The sequence below is a fragment of the Anomalospiza imberbis genome, chromosome 14, assembly GCF_031753505.1.
Source record: "Anomalospiza imberbis isolate Cuckoo-Finch-1a 21T00152 chromosome 14, ASM3175350v1, whole genome shotgun sequence".
NCBI lineage: Eukaryota > Metazoa > Chordata > Aves > Passeriformes > Viduidae > Anomalospiza > Anomalospiza imberbis.
In genome coordinates, this window is record NC_089694.1 from 12605568 (window position 1) to 12627364 (window position 21797).

General features: G+C 49.8%; 1 protein-coding gene across 1 annotated transcript; it reads right to left on the reverse strand.

Annotated features, from left to right (window-relative positions):
* Positions 1 to 14819: 14819 nt before the first annotated feature.
* Positions 14820 to 20653, reverse strand: HMGB3 (high mobility group box 3). Its single transcript, XM_068204959.1, is given in 6 exon segments — positions 14820 to 15819; positions 16316 to 16490; positions 16987 to 17126; positions 17631 to 17787; positions 20491 to 20521; positions 20524 to 20653. Coding segments are annotated over 6 exon segments (762 nt in total). The 5' UTR covers positions 20639 to 20653; the 3' UTR covers positions 14820 to 15675.
* Positions 20654 to 21797: the final 1144 nt, after the last annotated feature.

The following is a 21797-nucleotide window of genomic DNA, read 5'->3' on the forward strand; positions in this document are numbered from 1 at the left end:
GTAGGAGCATCCATCCTCCTGCTGCCTTTCCCTCAGCTCCTCACTCCTGGTTGTGGTCTGCCCTTCCCGCAGGCATTTCTTAATAAAACTGGGGCCCAGGTTTTATTCAGTCATGGGGAAGAAATGAGAGCTTCGGTTCATACCTCATAGGAAATTCATTGAAAGTTGAACAAATAACTTCAGAGAAGAGAAATGGAAAGAAAAAGGAAGGATTTTCATGTCTCAAGTTCACCCCACTTTCCTAAAATCTGATTGAAGAAAGCAAATTTGGAGATGTTAAGTCAGTTATAAGGTTTAAGAATGTTGTATACAGTTAAAATGAAACCCACAGGGGATGGGATTACCACCCCCAGTCAGAGTTTGTCCCTGTTCCCAGGCAGTGTGCACTCCAGCCTGGCATGCAGTGTGCACAAAAGAGCCTGAAGGAAAAGGCAAGGCTGCTGAAGGAAAGCTGGATGCAAATTAGATCTGTAATACAGAGAGCTTGAAATTAAATATAAATTCGACTATAGAAAAGGTTGCCAGAGATATTTAGGATTTGTATGTGTACATTACATATATATACACATACACACACTCATATATATTTATAAAGACCAACAAATCCTATCTGTGTTTAACGTGGGCAAGATGTTGCTATAGTAATCTTAATTTTACATTCCTTACATTAAAAAGAAGATTGCAAGTTGTTTGGCACTCAGACTGTCTTTTTGTTATAACATGTGCTGCATTTAACCCAGTGGGACTCTGTTCTCTACCTCTTGGAACTATGGAAATAGAAATAACTACTAACAATAATGTCATCATTACATGGCAGCCTTGGATTCAGCTTCCTTTAAAAAAAGGGGAAAAGAAAAAAAAGGGGGCAAACAGATAAAGAAATAGCCTGTGCATGTTAGCATTGAATTTAGGCTTGGACATGAACATGTCCTTGAGGACAGGCAGAGACCCAGGGAGACACTGGGAGCTGCAGGGATAACAGGGGAGTCCTGGGTGGGAGTGGGGCAGAAGGAGAGCACCCGCTACAGATTTCATGTGACACCACCTGTAAATCAGAAGTGACTCCACCAAAGCCAGGAAAGGCACCAAAGGGAGGTTAAAAAAACAAGTGAGGTACCTGTGCTGCAAACACACTGCCTGTGATGAGATGGGGAGCTTCTCCAAAAGCTGGCATGGGACAAGGGGCTCTCTGCCCACACTGGGGGTCTCTACCTGTAAGTGGGGAACTAAAAATAAAACTTTAACACCTCTCCCAAACCAGTCTACCTCTCTGGTAGGAGCCCTGCAGGTTGGAGGGTGGCAAAGGGCCCCTGGCAGGAATGGGGCTGCACCCCAGCAGCTGCACACAGCCACATGGCCAGCCTCAGGGCCACCCCCAAAGTCTCTACCCCACAGCAGCTAACTCCTACCTTGGTCCCCTTCTGTGAGGAGCTGGGGGCTGCATGGGGCGCTACAGCCTCCAAAATCTGGGGACCCAAGCCCTCCCAGCGAAGAGGATAGACAGCACTTTGTCTCCCTGGATTTGCTGGAGCTTCAGGTGGTGCCAGAGCTGGGGAGGTGTGAGGTGGGGATCCACGCCGCCCATGTGCACATCCTGTGCTCTGCAGAGACAAGCGCTGACTTCCAACATCCCCACCTGACATCAGCTCCCGGGAGTGTTTGTTTTCTCCAGATTGATGGTGTTTACAACTCCAGGCATCTTCTCAGTCATCAGTGATCTCTGGCCGTGAGTGGGTCTCTTTGGGACATTGAATGACAAGTGTTGCTACAGTGCCAAGGAGATGGGACTCCCAACTGCCTGTGGCTGGCAGATCGCTGTGAAATCATGATTTATCTGGAGTTAGATTAAGTTATGTCTCTCGTTCCTGCCTGCCCTGGCAGTGGTTGCATGCAGGTATGCTGTATTTCTTCCTCTTAACAGGAGAACGTGGGGCCATTTACCAGCAGCTAGAGGTCAGAGGGTGCCCAAACGTAAACTCCAGGACAAAGCCTGTCTGAGCGCATTTGAGGGACGGAGCTGACAAGTGACAAACGGCCAGAGCTGAGTTCGCTCTATTTTGGCATTGCTTGGGGAACTACATGGAAGGGAAAACAGGTGAATTATTGTCACCTTCAGACTTAAACAAATGGAGGCTTCAAACAAAATTGCATTGCTTAGACGTTCAGAGGGGGAAATATTTACCTCGCGTGCAGAAATAAATGTTAAAGTTTATGAGTCACATAAAGCCTTTTTATGCTGAAAATCCCTTCTGGATGAGAATGGGGATATTTCTCATTGTGATCTTGATCCATCCAATTTATTTGTGGATCAAAAAGATCAGTGAGGGCCTTATCCTGCAGAAGATCTGGCAATGGGAAAAGTTCTTTCAGTGGGGGCCGGATGCCCACCTGTTTCTCCCCATCCTGACTCACACAGGTACCTTTCCCCACCCAGAGAGGTCCCTTTGCCCCTGTCAGGAAAAGCTCCGGTTGCCTCTTTGCACTGAGGGTTTTTGGCTGCAGTAACAGGTCTGCTCTGTCATGTGGTTGCTCCCCAGGGTCAGGGGCTGGAGTGGAGCTCCTCCAAAAACCCCTGTTCACAGGCAAAATCAGGCTTTGGGGGAACACAAGGAGCAGAGCGATTGGAACACAGGAACCGGCAGGCTAGGCAGGAGGAGGGTGCTCTCTCTCTGTCACTTCTTGCAGCCCTGAGCACCCACCTTGCTAGGACACAGGATGCCAAACACTGGCATTCACTCCTCTTCCCTTGGCACGTGAGAGGGAGGTGCATCAATGCATGAAATAATGGATGAGAGACAAAGGGGGCAACCCCAGCCCATGGGTGCACTATTCCTGAGCTGCTGGCACCACATTCCAGGGAGACAGACAGCAGCAGATCCTGGGAGAGGCAAAGGCAGGAAAAACTCATTCATATGCAAAGGGTTTAGATCTTGGGGAGACTGGCAGTGAGCTCATGCAGCACAGAATGAGCCTGCCCAGAGTTCTCTGCCTTTTGGAAAAAGACATTGCTACTGCAGGAGCCTCAGGCCTTGTGGAAAAACCACCATTTCCTTCATTGGTGATGATTTATTTGGGGAGAAGCCTCATTTTTCACTGATCATATTAGAAGCACAGAATGGATTACAGCATGGAGTAACCCTGATAGCTGAGAAATTCAGTGTATGCAAATGTGAGCCTTAAACGGCTATTTCTGTGAAAGATTGCCTCTAGCTGGGATGTGTTGGAGATGTGGCACCAGTGAATAGGCTGGTATTTAAAAGCAGAGGCTCTGCCACAAGGTACAACACAAGGTCTGCTGACATTTACAAATGCAGCTGCTCTCTGTGAGCACAACTTGCATCTCTGCTCTGTAAACCTGCTCCTTTTGCTGCAGAACCCTATGCCCAGTACACACGCACACGTGCACCAAAAGACTGCTAAAAACAAAGGCTAAGTCATCTGCAGCATCCGTGAGCTCCCCAGGTCTCCCATGCTGTTCCCTTGTACCTAAACTGCAGCCCAGGAGTTGCCAAGAGGCATCACCAAGGGCCTAGGGCTGTTTCATCCTCTCCCACCTCCTCCAACCCCTCAGAGCTCAGGCATTAGAGGGGAACACATTCAGGTGGGAAGAGGGATGAGGTGAAACTTGTGTTTTGCCTGGACTGATGCTGCCCTTTGCCTGGGTCACCTGGTGCATCTTCCCTTGGGTATCCCTTGTGGACCCAAGCTGGACCCACCACCTCCAAGCAGCACAGGGATGGACAAGGATGCACAGGGATGCTGTGCAGTGTGTGGCAGCTGCCTGAAGATGGCAAGCCAGCACTGCAGTTTATAATACATGCAAATAACCCTGCTGGAGGAAGAAGGGGGCTCCCTACAAATAAGAGGGCTATATTTTCTTGGCAGCCCATGTAATGCCAGAACAGAATTTAAATTGCGGTGTTTATCAAACAAGCTTGAGCCTTTTTTTCTTTCCTCTTCTTTGTTAAATGCTGCCCATCTTGCAGAATTTTGAGCAGTACTCCTGGTACTGCATCAGTCCTCAAGCCCAAATGCAAAGTCTGAGGAAGAAATTGCATGCATCCTTTGGCACCAGGGAGCCATAGAGCTGGTGTGTGCATGCAATAATTTATCCTAAGCCTTCTAGTGGCATTTTATGTCTTTTTGCTGTAGTGCTATTACAGCTTTGATTACTCCATTTTTATGTTTGTCAGCACAGCATATGGGCAAGATAATTTGTATTCAAAGTATTAAACTGGTAATGTAAATTATTAAAGACCCAATTCATAAAGGCATTACACACCATATGCAGATTTCTTCCCCTTAACTCCCCCCTTCTCCTCCTCCTCCCCATTTTGCAGACCTGGCTTCACACAGCTGGAGCAGGAGTGGGACCACTGCCAGATCCCACCCCATGGGCACCAGGTTCATCAGGTGCAGACCCAGCCTCTTCTTTTTTCCTGCTGCCCCCTGCACAACTCATTCATCCCCAGGTGCCTGTTGCCCATCAGCTCATCTCATTTTGGCACCTCCAAAGACAAGAGAAGATGCTTTTTCCCATTTTTACTCCAACCCCTATTTGCAGCAGAGTACCCTCCAAAGTACATACATTTCCCAGTGCAGCCATTGCAAGGAGGCATTGGAGTGGGCACAGGAGGAGGAGCAGACAATCTCTGTGGCAGTCCCATCTCATGCCCATCTCTAGTTCCACACGTGCAGGACAGTGGCAACTTAGCTCTGGTTTTGTGGCAGGGGCTGCTGCACCTGTGGTAAGCACTCAGCCTCATGAGCAACAGGTCATCTCTGCCCCTGCTCGGCCCCAACAGGATTCCAGCAGCAGCTCTGAAGGGCTGGGGGCAGTGAAACCCTCCAATCCTGCATGGAAATCGGGCTGTTCAGCTGTAACCCCTCCGATAACAGGCATCTCTTTCAATAGCTGTTTACCAGACCATACACAGCGCCATTGTGTTGAGCAGATGCCGTCTTCTGTTTTTCTCATTACCAAGATTTACTGTCTTATAAGCTTATTATTGACCCAGGCTTTAGGCTTCCTTCAGGGCTGAGGCCGAGGGGAATGCAAACTCCCAGCACTCCTGTTTGCAGGAGCGTTCCCCACTGAACCCAGGGAACTGACACGGGGCTCAGGGCTGCCTCCTCCAAACCTGGATTCCTCCATCTCACAGCAAAAGCTTTGACAGCCCAAAAGAGTATCAGGGAGCTGCAGGGTGGCCTGTCTCTGCCCTGGGGAATGCCAAAGCCCCTGGACAGCCCCTCAGGCTCTCTCCTTGGTATAGAGCAGTTCCAATGTTTTGTGCTGCCAGCACTTCTGAAAAGTTACATTACAGTGAAGGAAGAATTGGGACTGTGATGCTTAACTGCATTTCATGTATGTAAAATCAGGCAGGTCTCCTAACCTAGAGTCCCCCCCAGCATACAAAAAACCTTTCTGGCCCTGCTTTTCAGGCAAAATACACGCCTCCTCCCACCCTGGGACAAAAAGGAGTATTTTGAATCCAGCTTTCCAGAGGTTTGGCTTCCAGGGTGCCCACAGGTGACCACAGCAGTGTTGCTCTACTTTTCCAGACCTGCATTTCCCCAGCCTAAAGATGCTGTTGGCACAGACCAAGAGGCAGGATCCCTGGTACACTGGCCCTAGCAAAGGAGCTGTTTTACCTGTGTGCCCACACTCCACCCAGTGCCAAGAAGTCGCCCTTGGCAGAAGCTCCCTAAGCTTCTACCCAGAAAAAAACGTACAACTACATTTCAACTCAGTAGGACATAGAAGTACACAAAAAGTAAAAAACACTGCCAGTGCTTACTGGGACTCAGCTCTGCTCTCCCAAACAAAAAAAAAAGCAGTTTTGCCAGAAAGAGATGAGAAAACAAGGCAGCACAGCAGTAGCCACTGGCCATTGGTGCTGTACCCAGAGCCTCAGGGGTCAGATTAGTGTGTGTGTAGCTGACAGGTAAAACAAGAACATCCCCCACAAATCATGAATTTTGCAGGGCTTTCACACGACCTGGCCACATATTGCTGAGTCAGAACTTTCAGCGACGCTGTCACATGGCTGCATCCGGCTCCCGCCTCAGCCCTGCTTTAATTCCCTGGGAGATCATGTCCAGCAGCAGTGGCATTGCCAGAAACAGAGCAGGGAGGGAATCACACTGCTCCCTGAACAAGAAACCTCTCCGTGCCGGCTGGCTCGGTGTGATGCTTCCCACCTGTGGCAGGCACAATGCTGCTCCAGCAGCAGTGGATGTGTGCTGGGAGCGCTGCGAGGCTCCGGCTGTGTACAGCCACGTTTGGGTACGTCACAGCTTGGCCAAAATTGAAGCTTCCAAGGCAGGGTATGCAGGAAAAGGATAGAAACATGAGCAAGGAGCAGGAGATGGAGGAGCAGAAAGGGAGCACATGTGGAGAGGCTGGGAAAGAAATTACTTTTTGGGAAAAAACAAACCAAACCACTGTTCTGTTATTTCTGTTCACAACATATTTGTAATTCCTTCTCCAATACTGTTTTCAAAAAAGCAGAAGGATTTTTCAACTCCTACTTCATCATCAGATGAAGAAGACCCTGATCCATCCACACTCTGTTGACCAAGCCATGAACCTTGAGCCTGCAGGGATGAGGGTGAGGGGCTGGGAATGACAGAGGGATGGAGCAAGTGGAGCTGGCCCTGGACAGACAGTGCTCCAGAGCAGATGCTGCTGGTGGCAGAGGCAGCCCTGCACTGTAACAATGGGCTCAACTTTGGGAAAACTGGGCTCTGCACATGGGAAGGGTTCAGAAGCCCCAGGCTGGGTTTTCTCCTCCTCCCCCATGCATCTGCTTTTCTGGTGGGCTCTGCAGAGCTGCCCCTGCCCAAAATCACAGGGGGCACTGTGCAAGCAAGGGCATGAGCATCTGCTGTGTATCACCAGCCACGGGGATGCATGAGGTTTCCCCCCAAAACCTCGGAGCAGCAGGCAGAGGTGGGGCACGCAGTCACACCAGAGCATGTCCCTCCAGCGTCAGAGGGGGAGCTTGAACGCCAGGAGCTCTGCTGGGGAGGGTGGGGTCCTCTGCAAATAACAACGGTGATTGTTATTTTGGAATATATCCACAGAGCGCCAACGTGATCCCAGCGTGCTGTTCATTTTCGGCGCCTATAACCCACATTATGAAGACACAACCCACCCCAGCAGACGAGCTCAACAGCAGGCTTCCAGATGTCCACCCGCTCGCCCATCTCAGACTCCTAATCCCCTACTTTGTCTGAGCTCTAGCTCATTTCTGATGCATTCAGATTATCCACCGAGCATAACTGCTAGTGAACATCTGAATATTTCCCCCTCCGACTCACATTTCACCTTGGAGGAGAAGCACTCCACAGAGCCCAGGCCCTTCTTTATCAAGCCAATTAGTGCAACACAAAAGCAGTGAATAGGACCAGGCAAAGCTCAATGGCCTGTAAAATCCACAATATTTCGAGAGGGGCTTAGACCAAATATGACTGTTTTTTAAAAAAAGGGAAAGCCTAGGGTGAGTAAACCAGAGTGCTGGCCTTTCCAGCCACATTAAAAAGAAAACCAGCAAATCAGTGCAACGTACAAGGCAGAGCATGGATCATAACTAAAAGTTTACAAACAGAGCAGCTATAATTCCTTCTATAACATTGGAGGACCCAAGTTTGCAAGGAACAAAAGGAAATGATTAACAGGGGAAATATGCATGGTACAAAAAGACTTTTTAGTCCAAAAAAGGATGTCCATATTTAGAAACACTTGATTCCTGTTGTCAGGGCCCTGCTTTTCCTGAATGTGTTTCTCTCCTGTGAAAGAAAGAAGTCACAAAGGGAGTTTGTGCGCAGCCATGTCACATGCACACAGGGCACCGCTGATTTTTCTCCAGGATTACGGGAAAAATGCAAAGGATTCCAGCGCTAGCAAATAAAAAATTTAAAATAATCATGTCCATATTTAGGAGAAGGCTTCTAGCAAACCAGCAGCTCCTCTGGCAGGATCCCCTTTCCCACCATGGGCACCCTGAGCCCTTGTCAGGGTGGGCTGCCCCCACAGAACCTTCCCTGGGGGGCTGCTCAAGCACCCATGGCAAGAAAGTGGTTCTGGTTTCCCTGGGGCTACAGGGCCTGAGGCAATCCTGCTCCAGATCACAGGGATCTGCAGCTCTGCTCTGGGAGACGCTCCTGATACAGGGTTCTGCCACCTGCTCTGGCACAGCCCCACCAACCAAGCATGGCCTGGAAGGGGAAAAGAGACCCTAGCAGAGCACCTCTGATGGACAGGAACCTTGTGGTTGGCAGGATGAGAATATATATGAAAGTGCTTCCCACCTACACATTCACTAACACCTTATCTCCCCTGTAGCAGCCTGTTCGTGCCCTGCCACGAGAAGGTGTGCCCAGCACAGCCGAACGTGTTTCACTGGCAATAACCACCTCCACGTGAGACCCGAGCACAAACAGCAGCAAAGATTTCTGAGACCAGCCCTTGCCTTTCATCCAGAGTCACTGCTGAACCTCGTGGCTCAGGCCGGCTGTGAAATACAGCACCATATGGTCCCCGGCACAGGCAGAGACCCTGTGGGCTGGATGCCGTCTGCTCCAGACCTGGGGACCCGCATCCCTCAGCTGCCTCCTGCTCCTGTTTCCCACCTCCATCACAACTGCTCTCCCCACATGGGTTGGCTGGGAGAGCACGTCCCAGTCAGCAGCAGCTCCTGCATCCCCGTCACCTCCATCCTCATCCTGATGCTGCTGTGAGCACGGAAATCTCAGGGGAATGGCAACAGTGGGTGTCAGAGCTGGCACAGAGCAACAGCCCATGACAGTGGAAGGTCTTCCCTAAAGCACCTGACTACTGGGAAAACACAGTCCAGGCTGCTCCCAAAACTTAAATGCAAATCACACCATCTCAAGTAAGCCTTTGGGTCAGATGTGCGGACCACAGCTGCTGTGCTGGACTGAGAGAGCTAGGCAGAGAACAGGAGGAGAGGGTGGGGCACCCACAGCTTCTCATGGGCAACCTGTGCCAGTGCCTCACCACTTCTTCCTAACTTCTAATCTAAACCTGCTCTCTTTAGTTTAAAATAATTTCCTCTTGCCCTCTCACTACCTGCTGGTGTAAAATGTCACTCTCCCTCTTTTTCACAGGCCCCCTTTAAGCATGGGTAATGGAAAAATCAAAGGGCTGAGCTGTACATTCTCCCCAAGCAGAGCACTAAAAGGAGACAGGCCCATTTGTTCCCTCTTCGCAGAGATGCGTAGGGAAGAGTAGAAAACAAGCAAGTCTAAGTCCTTCTATGTTCAAAACCACTGAAAGCCGATTGCGAGTCCCCCTCAAGGTTCAAAATACGTGGTCTAGCGGATTTTTTTGCTAGACAGCTCTGGTGGGAATCACCAACAAATGCAACACAAGTGACAGTGAGCAATTAGACAGTCTAATGATAACCTTGTCTAGGGGAAGGTGCCCCTGCCTGTGGCAGGGGGATTTGAACAAGATGATCTTTAAGGTCCCTTCCTACCCAAACAATTCAAAGATTCTATGATTCTATTTGGTCAGGTTCTATTCCACTTTCAGACACGTCCTTTGAAGAAAGGGCTCTCTTTGAGAGTTTTACTGACATCTTGATCTTTCAGCTTGGTTTGTAAAACCTCCCAGCAGCTTGCAAAAATTAAGTTACTATATGAAGCAAGAAATAAAGCAACAGAAGACCCAGCATGTTTCTTTCTGCTCTCCCTGCTACTGGGCAGAAATCCTAGCCAGGACCTACAGGTAGTAATGCCTTAAACAACTGCAGAAGCCAAGTCCAAGGAAGATCCCCAGTCTAACATCTAAAGAGAACAAAATGCAACCAACATATTTTGTAAGAAAGTGGGAGACCAAATTGACCCTGCTTATACCTGTCTCAAGCTTCTTTTTAGGGCCATGTATTACTGTTGGCCAGGTAACACACAGTAAAAGAGCAATCACACACTCATTAGCAGCAGAAAAGAGGCATTTGTATCAAGCAATCCCTCAAATCACATCATCCTACTATGGGTATTAATTTTCTAAACTAAATAAAGCAAATTTTAAGCTTCACAAAGAAGCGGTTAAAAACACTTACAAGCCATAAGCTCTTACAACAAAAAAGCCAGACCATGTTTGATTAATATTTTTAAAAAGAGCATTTTTCTGACTTGAAATACCTGAGGGAGCTTTACAAGTGGAAGGGCTGGGAAGAAAAAGCAACTCTGTCACTCACAGCATCCTATCTGTCCCCCTCCTCACACAGATTTGGCTACAGTGGTGTGTGACACTAGTGCAGAAGGGCTACTTTGGCTCCCCAGGTGTCCCACAGGCAGCACTGAGCCAGAGGAGGAGGCAGGTACGGAGGCAGAACAGCACCACTCTGCACTCACGGGCTCAAAAGTCAACCACAAACACCACCAAAACACCCAGCCCCACATCAAGCTGGGCTCCCAGCTGTGGTTTGCCTGGCTGCTGAATTCAGCCAGAGACATGAAGTCAACTGTGTCAGGGGACACAGTTACAGGACAGGCATCCCTTTACCACAGTACGTGCATTTTCATCTCAACAAAGCAAATGTCTGCTTTTACACATCCCAGCCTCCAAGAGTCTTGGCCCCACCAGAGCACCAGTTTGCTCCTCCACAGACATCCAGGCTCCCCACTCCTGGGGAAGTCACCTGCCACCCCTGCTCCAGCTTGCCATAAAACCCTGGCTCAGCCACTTCACAGGTGTTTCTGCAAGGCCGTGCCACATCCAGGAACAAGAGGAGGAGTTACCACCCAGGATACAGAGCTGTCAGCTCCAGTATGGCTGTGCTGCTTCTCCTGCCTAATTTAGGGATCCAGGTGCAGGAGGGCACTCAGGGAAGAGCTCTTAGCAGCAGACAACTCCAATCAAGAGCATTAGCACATGCAAGGAGACATTCCCCCCATCCACATATTGCTTTAGCACATAGAGATCAGATCTACTGGAAGGATGAGATGTTTGCAGAGTGCTTTGAACCCAGGTTATCAAATGCTGCCCAAGCAGGGGCAGGCACACACCGGAGCCCAGCCTGCAAAAGGGGATGAAGACACTTCATAGGGCACAAAACCCCTGTCAAGCATGCTGATTATTCAGTCCCTTCCCCACTGCAAGCTGACACATTTAGAGAGCAACTGCTTGGTAACAGGGTCCCCAGCACACTTTGTTTGCAGCACTGCTGTGATTTGCAATTCAGTTTATTGCATAAAATGTGGTGCAGCCGTAGCCCTAGAAAGAAATAAACATGCTATTTGTCACAGCTCCTCCCATTATCTTTTAGAGGAAAGTGAGCTTGGGTGAACATTCATAGAGGGGAGTCTGGGGCTTGTCAGAAAGCACTGCCAGAAACGCAGCATCCTGCTCTTGCCCCATTGGGAACACCCTATGCTCCTCATCCAAGCTCCCCAAAATCTGCAGCAGAAGACAGCTTACTTGGGAGACGTTCCTCTGCTTGTGGAACAAGAGCCTGAGCAATCAGAGGGAAAACAAACTCAAGGTGGCTGCCAGGACTGTGCTGGAGGCTAGAAGTAAAAAGCCATTCACTTGCTGATCCAGGACCGAGAGAAGCCCTTGCACCTTGCTGCTGCTCCTGTAGGGTTTATTAGGAGTGAGTAAAACTACCTAAAAAAGAGCTGTTCAAAGGGAGAAAGTATGAGAGATGCTTTGACTGTGTTTGTATCCTCAGTCCCATCCCCAAAGAAGGCTCTCCTTGTCCTAGGGAGATATGCATTTGTACTAGGGTTTTAAATTAATTTTATTATAGAAAATTTATACACTCCTTCCCCACAGGTGTGTTAGGGTCCTGACACAGCAGTAGGAAGCTGCTACATCCTGCCAGTGTAGTTTTCCTTGTGCCTGCTTGTGAGGAGTGACTGCCACACCCATGGTGGGACTCTCCCCTGATTCAGCCCTTCCTCCCAGTCTGAGTGCTCAGATTTGGCTCACACCAAATATTTACCATGTCTCAACTGAATTTTGGAATATATAGGCTACAGAGCAATGGGTCTGTAGCCTCTGACTCTCTGGGTCATGCTAAGACTCCCAGGCTCATTTTCAGGGGCAGATTCTGCCCTGTACAGAGCAGCTCAGCAGCCCCAGATGGTTTGATTCCAGAGCAATGTGATGCACTTTGGTAGCAGCTGTGTTCTCAAGAGTCTGGACAATCCTGAGTGCAAACCAAACAGCACTAACCACGGGAAATGACCTGCATGACATGGGTCAGTGCTGTCTCTGTCCCACATCACCATCAGATACTTTCTCTTAAGCAAAAGTTCTCAGACCTCTGACACCTGTTTTGGCATCCAGAGACACCATGCCACACAGGCAAGCCTTCCCCTGCCTCCCCCCAGCAGTAAGTGGGTTTTACAGCTGCAGAACCAGCAGCATCCCTTTTTCTTAGCCAAGCCCTGGTCCCTCACCCCAACTTCAGCAGGGAGAGGGGCATCAACACATCACATTTTGGAAACATAAGCAGTCTCACAGTGAGTTCTGTCCAATTCATTCAAGGAAAGTATCTGCATCCATCCCCTCCCTTTGCCCAATCTATTTTATCCTTACTCTTCTCTACATATCATGGAGTTAATAAGAGACATATTAACTTTGCCTGGCTTGAGACTAAAGTTGAACTAGAAGTTTGAGTTGTGCAGCAGCACAAAGCAGAAATGTCTTCTCTGAAACACCACAAGCATTTTAAAGCAGAGAAAAAAACCAGCATTTAGAGGGTGTTCTGTGAAAATAATGGAGCTGGGTGAAATTAAGCAGTTCCCAGTATTTGAGATGGTATGTCAGAACACAAAACAGTGGGGGGGAAATTTTGTGTTATTTATATGCATTCACACTATGGCATTTATCAACACCAGAGTATTCAGGGAAGAAACATCACCACTACATCTGCAATTTCCAAATGCGAGTCCCTGGAATCCTGCACTAGTGCTGTATTGAACAGCATCCCCAAGGAATGCCATATTTTAGGTGTGTGCAGAGCAGCAATAGTTAGTGCACGGTAAGGTACCTTGATCAAGCTCTGCAACTTAAATGGATTTCCAATACAATGAAGACAAAGAGGTGTCAGCTCTAGTCCTCATTTGCTGATACTATCAATAGGGGCTCAGCTCACTAGCAGTTAATTCAAAGCCAAGCTCGATTTGCACAACAGTGATCTACACCAAGTCCCATATGTGGCTAAGGGGAGATTTTGCCAACGAGACAATAGAAACAGCATTAGAGCTCCTGAACTGATGCCATCGCTTTTTTTTTTTTTCTGCTCTACCACTTCCCCATCAAATTTCCACAGCCTGGGATATCCAGCTGCCTACTCCCTTGCATCAGAAGACATGCAGAAAGGGTAGCAAATACAGAAGTACCTATTTCTTTTCCAGATGCAGCTTTATTGAGGCTTTTAAAATGCAACTGCCCATAAAAAAGGGCAAATACCACTTTTCTGTGCATTAAAGATACTAAAAATTACCATAATTAAGCAACTATAAAGTATTTCTGTGTGATTCAACGGTCACTTAGCCTTAAAAATGAAAGTTGCTATGTGTTGCTATGTTTCATGAAAGTTCTAGCTTGCTCCATTCTGAAAATTTTGCTTTCAGGTTTTAGTCCACCTCAACACTAGACCAGACTGTTTTGCCAAGCTGTTTTTGGTGAGAAGTTGTCATGTTGTTGAAAAGACAGAGGAAGCCAGAAGTGCTACTCAATTAGGCAACTAAGTAGTTTTACCCTCTTTCTAATATTACTGCCTGTAAGCCTGGACCCCATTAATCTCAAACTTGGCTCAAAAGCAGAGATGGCAGCAGCCCATGCCCACTGTTTGCACCTGCGAGTTACTGTCTTCTGAAACCAGATGGACACAACAGCCCACAGCTCTGAGGCAGTTAATGCAAGTACCCATCTACTCTCCACCAAGCAAGCACCAACCACTAGAGCCAGCACAGGGAAGGAATTCAGGGGTGGTGTGGGGTGCTAGAGTTTTCCCAACATATGCTGTTCCCATGCTAAGGAAAAACAAGGTGGTAGTCACCAGTTAGAGACCAGGAATTACCTTTAAAGTGCCACAAAAACACCCCCAGCTTGGATTAGGAAAGAAGGCAAGACTTTGACACAACCAGCTGGTGACCAGAGAGGAAAGAGAACTGTCACTCCCCCACCCCACCTCAAAGCCCCCAGTTCCTACTGAAACTCGTGTCATTAGAGAAAGGACACAGACCAAGTACCTGCGCCACGCTCCTACTTCAGCAGGGAGTTAGACGTAGGCGCCTGGCTCCTGCCACGAAACAAGAGGCTAGAAAAAACCACAAGTCTGAAACAGTTTAACACAGGACAAAAAAGGCACATTTTAATATGTACAGCAATGCATTTGGGCTATAAATTTACCCAACACAACTGAAAAAAATCCAAACTATGCTTTTATACTTATTCCATGGTGTCAGCCTCATTCCTAGCCACCTACCTTTCTCTGCATCTCTGAATGCTGCTATATACACACACAAACAAACAATTACGTCATGAATGTTCATTTAGGCTCCCAAGTTCAAGTAATAAAGTTCAAACTTGCATAGCATCTTATGCCACTCAGCCATAAACAGTTACGATTGCATATTAGCTGGAGCAGCCATCTCTTTCAATTCAGCCAGTTTTGGCTGGCCACCATTTTTTAATTTTTTTTTTTTTTTTTAATCCTTGAGTCAGAATGTTTCCTAAGTCACCAGCCCTGAGGGATGCCACAGACTTCAAAATGAACCTCTTGCTGTTGTTAAGATCCTCTTAAACCAGAAATTTAGAGTGTTGTCAAGAACAGTTTTAAAAATGTAATACTGTTTATTTTGCTTCAAAAACATTTCAGCATTCTAAACATACAAAAAAAACAGAACGTTGCAAATTTGTTTAAGTACAGAGTGTTTTTGAACTTCAGTTGCTGCACTGGCTCTTCACTTAGTTGACAATGAAGAGATGTCTACAGTTTCAGTTTAAAAACTACCGCACTTAACTAAAAAAACCCATACACTTCTCATGCCAGCTGAACCCCCTTCCACAACTAAGAATGGCAGCAGAATGCTATTTCACTATATACAGAAAGACAACTTTAAGCTAAATGGACGCCCACTGTAGTGTAAATAGATCTACCCTCACAGTGCATGCTTTGGGCCATGGCACCCCGGGGAACGTACAGCCTTTCCAAGTAATCACTGCTCCTCTAAGGCATCATCACTCTAAGCATGTACCACAAGAATCTGTCTAGTTTTTACAAACTATAGATATGTACAGTTTATAACCCAGGATTTTCTAGCCAATAACCATATAGTAACACCACCTTACAAATTAAAAAAATGCTTGAAACATTTTTAAATGCTTTGTTACACCAACAGCAAAGTGCACAGAGTTAGGAGAACACTAGAGCGCCTTTTCATTTTAAAAATGTTTGGAAATATGTACAACTTTGATACAGTTTCAGGGTGCTCACTACACCCATGGCCACTTCATGTAAACCAGTTACAATTTCTAGAGCACTTTTAGAAACTACAACGCGATCGGAATCCAATTTTTTTTAATTAAGCCTAATAAGGGCAAGAGACACCATCTCAAATAAGAGGTGCTTCATTTATGGTGTTTCCCCTACTCTATGGTATTCACATGGAGACAAGTATTGTACAGTTTTATTCATCATCATCATCTTCATCCTCCTCTTCTTCATCCTCCTCCTCCTCTTCGTCTTCTTCCTCTACCTTTTTCCGAGCAGCTTTGGTTGCTGCTCCCTTTGCGCCATCAAACTTTCCTTTAGACTTGTAGTCTGCAACATCCTGCAAAGTCAAGGGGATGTCTTAATTTGCTCTAAGCAGCAAACACACACAGCATTTGTACAGCAGCGGGCATTAAGGTAAAGGGACTGGCCTTCCCTGGCTGCACCCCCAAGGGGACACAGCCAGCACGGGAGCACACAGCTATGCAGACACCTCAGCATGCTCATGAGCCATGGAGGTCTGGAACCCTGCATTCATGGCTATTTCTTTGAGGAGGAGAAGAGAACCCAGCCTCTCAAAGTTTCCTGATAATGGGACAGAGCTCCAGTAACAGCACAGCAGACCCTTTTCAAAGCAACACAAGCAGCCCCTGCTGCACATCACTGGGCAAAGCTCTCCCTCCTTGCTGAAATCTGCCTGTGGATCTCTATCCTGCTCTGCCCTGTGCAAAGCTCGGCTGCAACTATGCTGGGGCCAACTGAGCTGGGCCTATGTTACAAAAGCACACCAACAAAAGAGCTGGTACAGAGGAGGCACAAGTGACAACTCTCCTTACCTTCTCGTACTTCTCCTTCAGTTTAGCTGCCTTATTATTGTAAGGCTGCTTTTCACCATCACTGAGGTTGTTCCACATTTCGCCCAATTTCTTCGCTACATCCCCAATAGATATGCCAGGGTTTGTGGACTTGATCTTGGGGCGAAACTCTGAACAGAAGAGGAAGAAGCCAGACCTCGGGAAGAAATACCAGAGGACAGTCGGCATTTGCAGCAGCACACCCAGGGAGCATCCCTTCCTCCATCCCCCCTCCACAACACTGACACATGCACGAGCACAAAGAGTAGAAACTTTTTCTTAACTTACAAAATCAAACACAAGCTTAAACGTGTTTTGATTTTACTGAGGCCCAGACCTGCAGCCTCCTTCACTCAATGCTCTTTTGAAATTAAGCATTCTGTATCCCCTCACCCAATTCCATCTTAGATACACAAGCCTCACTTTGACTCAGCCACCTGTGTTTTCCATCACTACGAGTTTAAGAGTACTAAGTATTGACAATTTGTGTCAGCAGCCCACATGCTGCCTAGGTTTATGAGAAGGTATCACTACCAGTCCTGCTACACCAACACTGTGTCCCCCATCTACCTCCTTCCTGGAAACCCATGTTACATACAGGGTATGAAAATGAAGCACAACACTTAGGCATTTAATGTCTCAAAGTCACTTACGGTGGTCGTTTTGGGGCATTGGGGTCCTTCTTCTTCTTGCCACCCTTAGCTGGTCCATAGTCCTTCATTTCTCTATCATATCGTACCTTATCAGCCTTTGCCATCTCATCAAATTTAGCCTTTTCCTTGCTTGACATGGTCTAAAAAACCAAAACATGAGACACCAAACTTGTGATTACCCAACTGTTCAATAGCTGGCAAACTTTATGTAAACAAGCCAACACATATCAACTCAATACAAGAGTTTCAGAATTTGTTTGTTTTCTAACTGGACTGTCCTGTACAGGAAATTACAGCCACCACAGACATACTCAGCAACAGGGAAGCAACAGAAATGAGACAAGCACAGTCAAAGTCCTCCTTTGGACACACACTTGGAAAGAAGTAGCTGCTGAAAGGCATTGCTTAGGAATCATAAAAAATACCAGACTCCAGCAGAAGCATCTAAATGCACAGATACACAAGGCTAAAACGTTCAGTATTGCTACTGGCTTCAGCAGCACCCGACCAATGGCCAGGTCAGCTTGCCAAGAACAGCACGTAAACCAAAACAGCACTGGCTCCCTTCATGTTCAGACATACACACATCATCCTAGCAGATACTGTAAGAGGTTATCCCTTCAGGAAGTCACAAATTAAGGTACCTTCCACCTCTCTGAGCACTTCTTGGAAAACTCTGCAAAGTTGACTGGAACCTCTGGGTTCTTTTTCTTATGTTCCTCACGGCACGTCTGCACAAAGAAGGCATAGGCAGACATCTTGCCCTTGGGCTTCTTCGGATCACCTTTAGCCATCTTGACTCTGTAGGAACAGAGGAAAAAATAACAAATGAATGATATACAGATGAATGCACACACCGATGTATGCACACACGTACGGTGTACATATATTTATACACACACCCCTCAGCATCTTCTGACATGATGTCCCATCAGAAACACACCCCTTTCTTTCCCCCAATACCTCTTACCATCCCCAATACAGAGACTTAAATTATTCTCCCTTGATACTTGGGTTGCAGACAAGCCAAGAGAAAGCAGCCACTGGATTTAAGTGTTACATTAATATATATTTACATCATGTCCAAAGACTGGAGACAGACTATTAAATATACATACTTCTGCCTATTAAGCGTTATATATGAACTAATATAAAGTATCTGTTTTAGTTGGCTACCGCCCTGGGGCTGGAGTGGCATGCACAGTGCCAGGCAGCAACTTATCCCTTCAGGAGCTGGAGTCTGTCTTAGCAGCTGCTGCCCAGGTAAGCAGGCAGGACAAATTAGTTGCCCCGCAAAAGTGCAATAACCTTTTATATATAAAAAGGGCACAACTACAGGCTGACTTTAACCACAATAGGACCCGTGGAGCTCTGCGAGGTGAGTTGTGCTTGCTCTTGCTCCACCAAGTGACACATGTTCGAGGCATAGTGGTCAGCGCAAAGATGCAATCGACAAGTTACCAAAACGATGGTGCTAACTTTTGAGCTCCGTTTCTTTTCCTGCTTCCGTATTAAATTTTCCCCGCTTAATAAAAATAATCATAACCCCGCAACAGTATTTTCTATTTACTACTTCTAAGTCCCTTGAAAATTTAATTTTTATTAGCACAGCGTTAATATTTAATTGCGCCCATTAGCCCGCCAGGCGCAGCAAAAGAGGCCGTGAGCCGCCCTGCCCGGTCCAGCCGCTGCCGGGACAGCGCTGCCCCCGCGGGGGCGGAAAACGCGCGGTACCGGGGCCGGGGCGCGGAGCCGGCCCCGCTCCGAAGTTGGGGGCGAGCGGCCCGCGGCGGCCGGTCCAGCCCAGCCCGGCCCCGCTCCGCGCCCTCCCGCATCGACGCCCCCCCAAGGTCACAGCGGCGGCCGCGCTCCGCGGCGCGGGCACCTGCGGCGGGGCCGGGGCCGGCGGGGGCAGCGGCGGCTCCGCCAGACGCCAATAATTCATCTTCCATTTTGTGAAACGCCTCCTGATGAAAGAAAGTGCCCCTGAAATGCGGTGGGGCGGCGGGCGGGGGGCGCCGGGGGGCCGGGCGGCGGCCGGGGGCGCGGGGCGCCGGGCCGGCCCCGGGCGGCCGGGGCAAGCGGCAGCGGCGGCGGCCGCGCTCCGCGCCCAGGGCCGGCCCCGCTCGCTAAGATGGCTTCTCCCGGCGCCGCCGCCGCGCCGCCGAACAAAGCCGCGTTCCCCCTCCGCCGCGCTCGGCCCCCCGCGCCCGCCGCCCCCGGCAGCCAGCCCCGCCAAAACGCCGCCCCCGCCGCCAAGGGGCTCCCCGCTGGCCCCCCGGCGGGCGGCGGGGGCGTCGGGGCCGGGGCGCGGGCGGGAGCCCCCCCCCCCGGCCCCTGCCTAGCGCAGCGCTCTCTAACAAAGGCTCCCGTGCAGCCATTACCGCCGCCGCTACGCTCCTCCGCGCTGCCAGAAAAAGAGTGCGGGGAGCCCCGGGGCGGCCCCCCAGCGCCCGTCCGAGGACACTGGAAGGTGGGGGGAGAGGAGCCGGGGCGAAAGCGAAAGGTTTGAGCCCCCGGCGGGGCACCGGGAAGGAGATTTTCCTCGCCGCGATCCCCCTCCCCATCCCTGTGCCGCTCACACGTCTTTCTTCCCTTCGCCGGGGCTCTCCAGCGCCAGCCATATTAATGCCCACAGCACGGGCGGCGCGGCGCGGGGAAAAGGCGATGCGGGGCCCCGCCGCGGGCGCAGCCCCACCAGAGACACCTTCTCGGGCAGGGGAAGAGCGATGGAGGCAGAAGCGAAGGGATCGGGGAAGTTTGGAGGTGGCGGCGGCGAGAAAAAAACTGCTTGGCCGGGACCGCCGGGCGCAGCGCGCAGGGTTTATCCCTGTCAGATGCTAAAGCGACAGCCATATTAATGCAGAATAAACAGCGGGCACGGCACTGCGCACGGCCGACAACTTTCCCACCGCCACCAGCCCCACCGAGCCCACCCTGGGAAAGGGGTGCATAAAAGCCGAGGGCGCCGCGCGTTTTGCCGTGCGACATTAGGAGGCGGCAGAGAAAAATCCCTGCCCATGCGGGGGAGAAGAGGAGTTAGTCCCGGTGTAGTTGCTGCACCAGCCATATTACTCTCGGCGGCACGGGAGCCCAGCGCGGAGCTACGGGGCTGCACCGGGGGCAGGTGGCCCCTCGGCAGCGGGGGGAGCTCCCGGCGGGGCAGGGCAGGACGACGGGGGACAAACGCTGCGCCTCGCCCGCTGCCCACCACCCCACCAGCTGCGCACAGCATCTGCCCCGGCACCACCGATCCCCGCGAGAGGGGCGAAACAAAGTTTTTGGGCGAATTTCCTGATTTTTTTTTTTCTAATTAAAAAAAAAAAAATTCAAAAACTCAGAGGAAGGAAAAAACGGAACTCAACATTAAAAAAAAAAAAAAAAAAAAAAAGAGAAAAAAAAAAAAAGCATGCCGGGGCAGGCAGGACAGAGGGACAAAGGCGCGGGGGCAGGGCGGGGAGGGGGCAGCCGCCCCCCGAAAAGTTGCGGCGGGGCTGCACATACCTGTATTGTTCGCGGTAGTGTGGACAGGAGCGGAGCGCAGGGCACGACGCGGGGCTCGGCGCGGCTCAGCCTCGCGTTGGCTGCCTACGAGAGCGGCCTGATTGGCTGCGGGGCTCTGCCGTTTAAAACAACCTCCTCGCCCGCTCATTGGCGCGGCGCCTCATGAATATTAAGCGCGGCCGCGCGGCGGTTGGCCGGCGCGGGTGAGGTCATTCATTCAAAAAGAGCGCCCGCCGGGGGGACCGGGGAGCGCGCGGCCCGCGGAGCCCCCGCCACGTGCGGCGGAGCGGGACCCCCGCGGGCCCCGGGCACCGAGCGGGCACCGAGCGGGCCCCGAGCGGGCCCCGCCGGCCGGCCCCGCCGCCAGCGCCGCGGGACTGACGGGCAGCCCCGGCAGCACTCTCGGGGGGCGGGCGGGCGGGACCCCCCGGCCCACAATAGCCCGTTATTGCTGCTTTCTGCCCTAAAGCCGTAAGGGGCGGTTCCAGCTGCAGCGCGCTGTTTGCGAAGCCGGCTACTGCTGCGCGTAGTGGAACCGAGCCCAAAATAAACTCTGCTGACAGTCCCAACACACAACGGGTGGAGAAGGAACTACAGAGCAAGAAACTGCGTGTTTGTGTGGGGAGGAAGAGAGTTTTGCCCACTCGTTCATCAAATAAAGAATCCATTTGAATTACTAATTCTTACACACTTCTACAGTTTGTTTGGTATTAACTTTCCAGGATTTGCTTGTTATTAAAGAGACTGGTTGCATACAAGGAAATTTGTTAAGTGTGTCCTGCTGACTGAAACCAGCCCAGTGTGACTCTAGGGCTCCTTTGGCTCTCTGGAAAGAGCTGTTTCCTATAGGGCAGCCGCCAAATGGTTAAACTGGTATTCGTGGCTGACCACAATTGTTGGTTGGCTCGGAAAAAAGAGCTGTTATTTTTAAGGATGGAGCGGTAAGACTCAGAAACCACCCCATACTGTTATGGGCTGTTCGTAACTGCCACCCTGTTATGATAGGCAGAAGAAACAGTTGCCCTCTTTAAGGAACAGATAGTGAAAAGAAGCCTCCACCCTGGGCTGAGGCGCTGTCAGGCAGCAGGGTTTACCAGATACCGCCCTGTGGAAGCGCTTGTGGCTATAACAACATATGGTCACAGGTTGCCTTTGCCGGAAGAGATCAAAACAACACGACTGATGAGAACAGAAGAGTGCCAGCCTCCTGCTGACAGATCCACTGGGAAGCATGCAGAATTTCACCCAGGATTTTAGCCAAAGTCCTGCCTGGATTTCTCCCTTAGGGTATGTCTCTAGCAAGCACC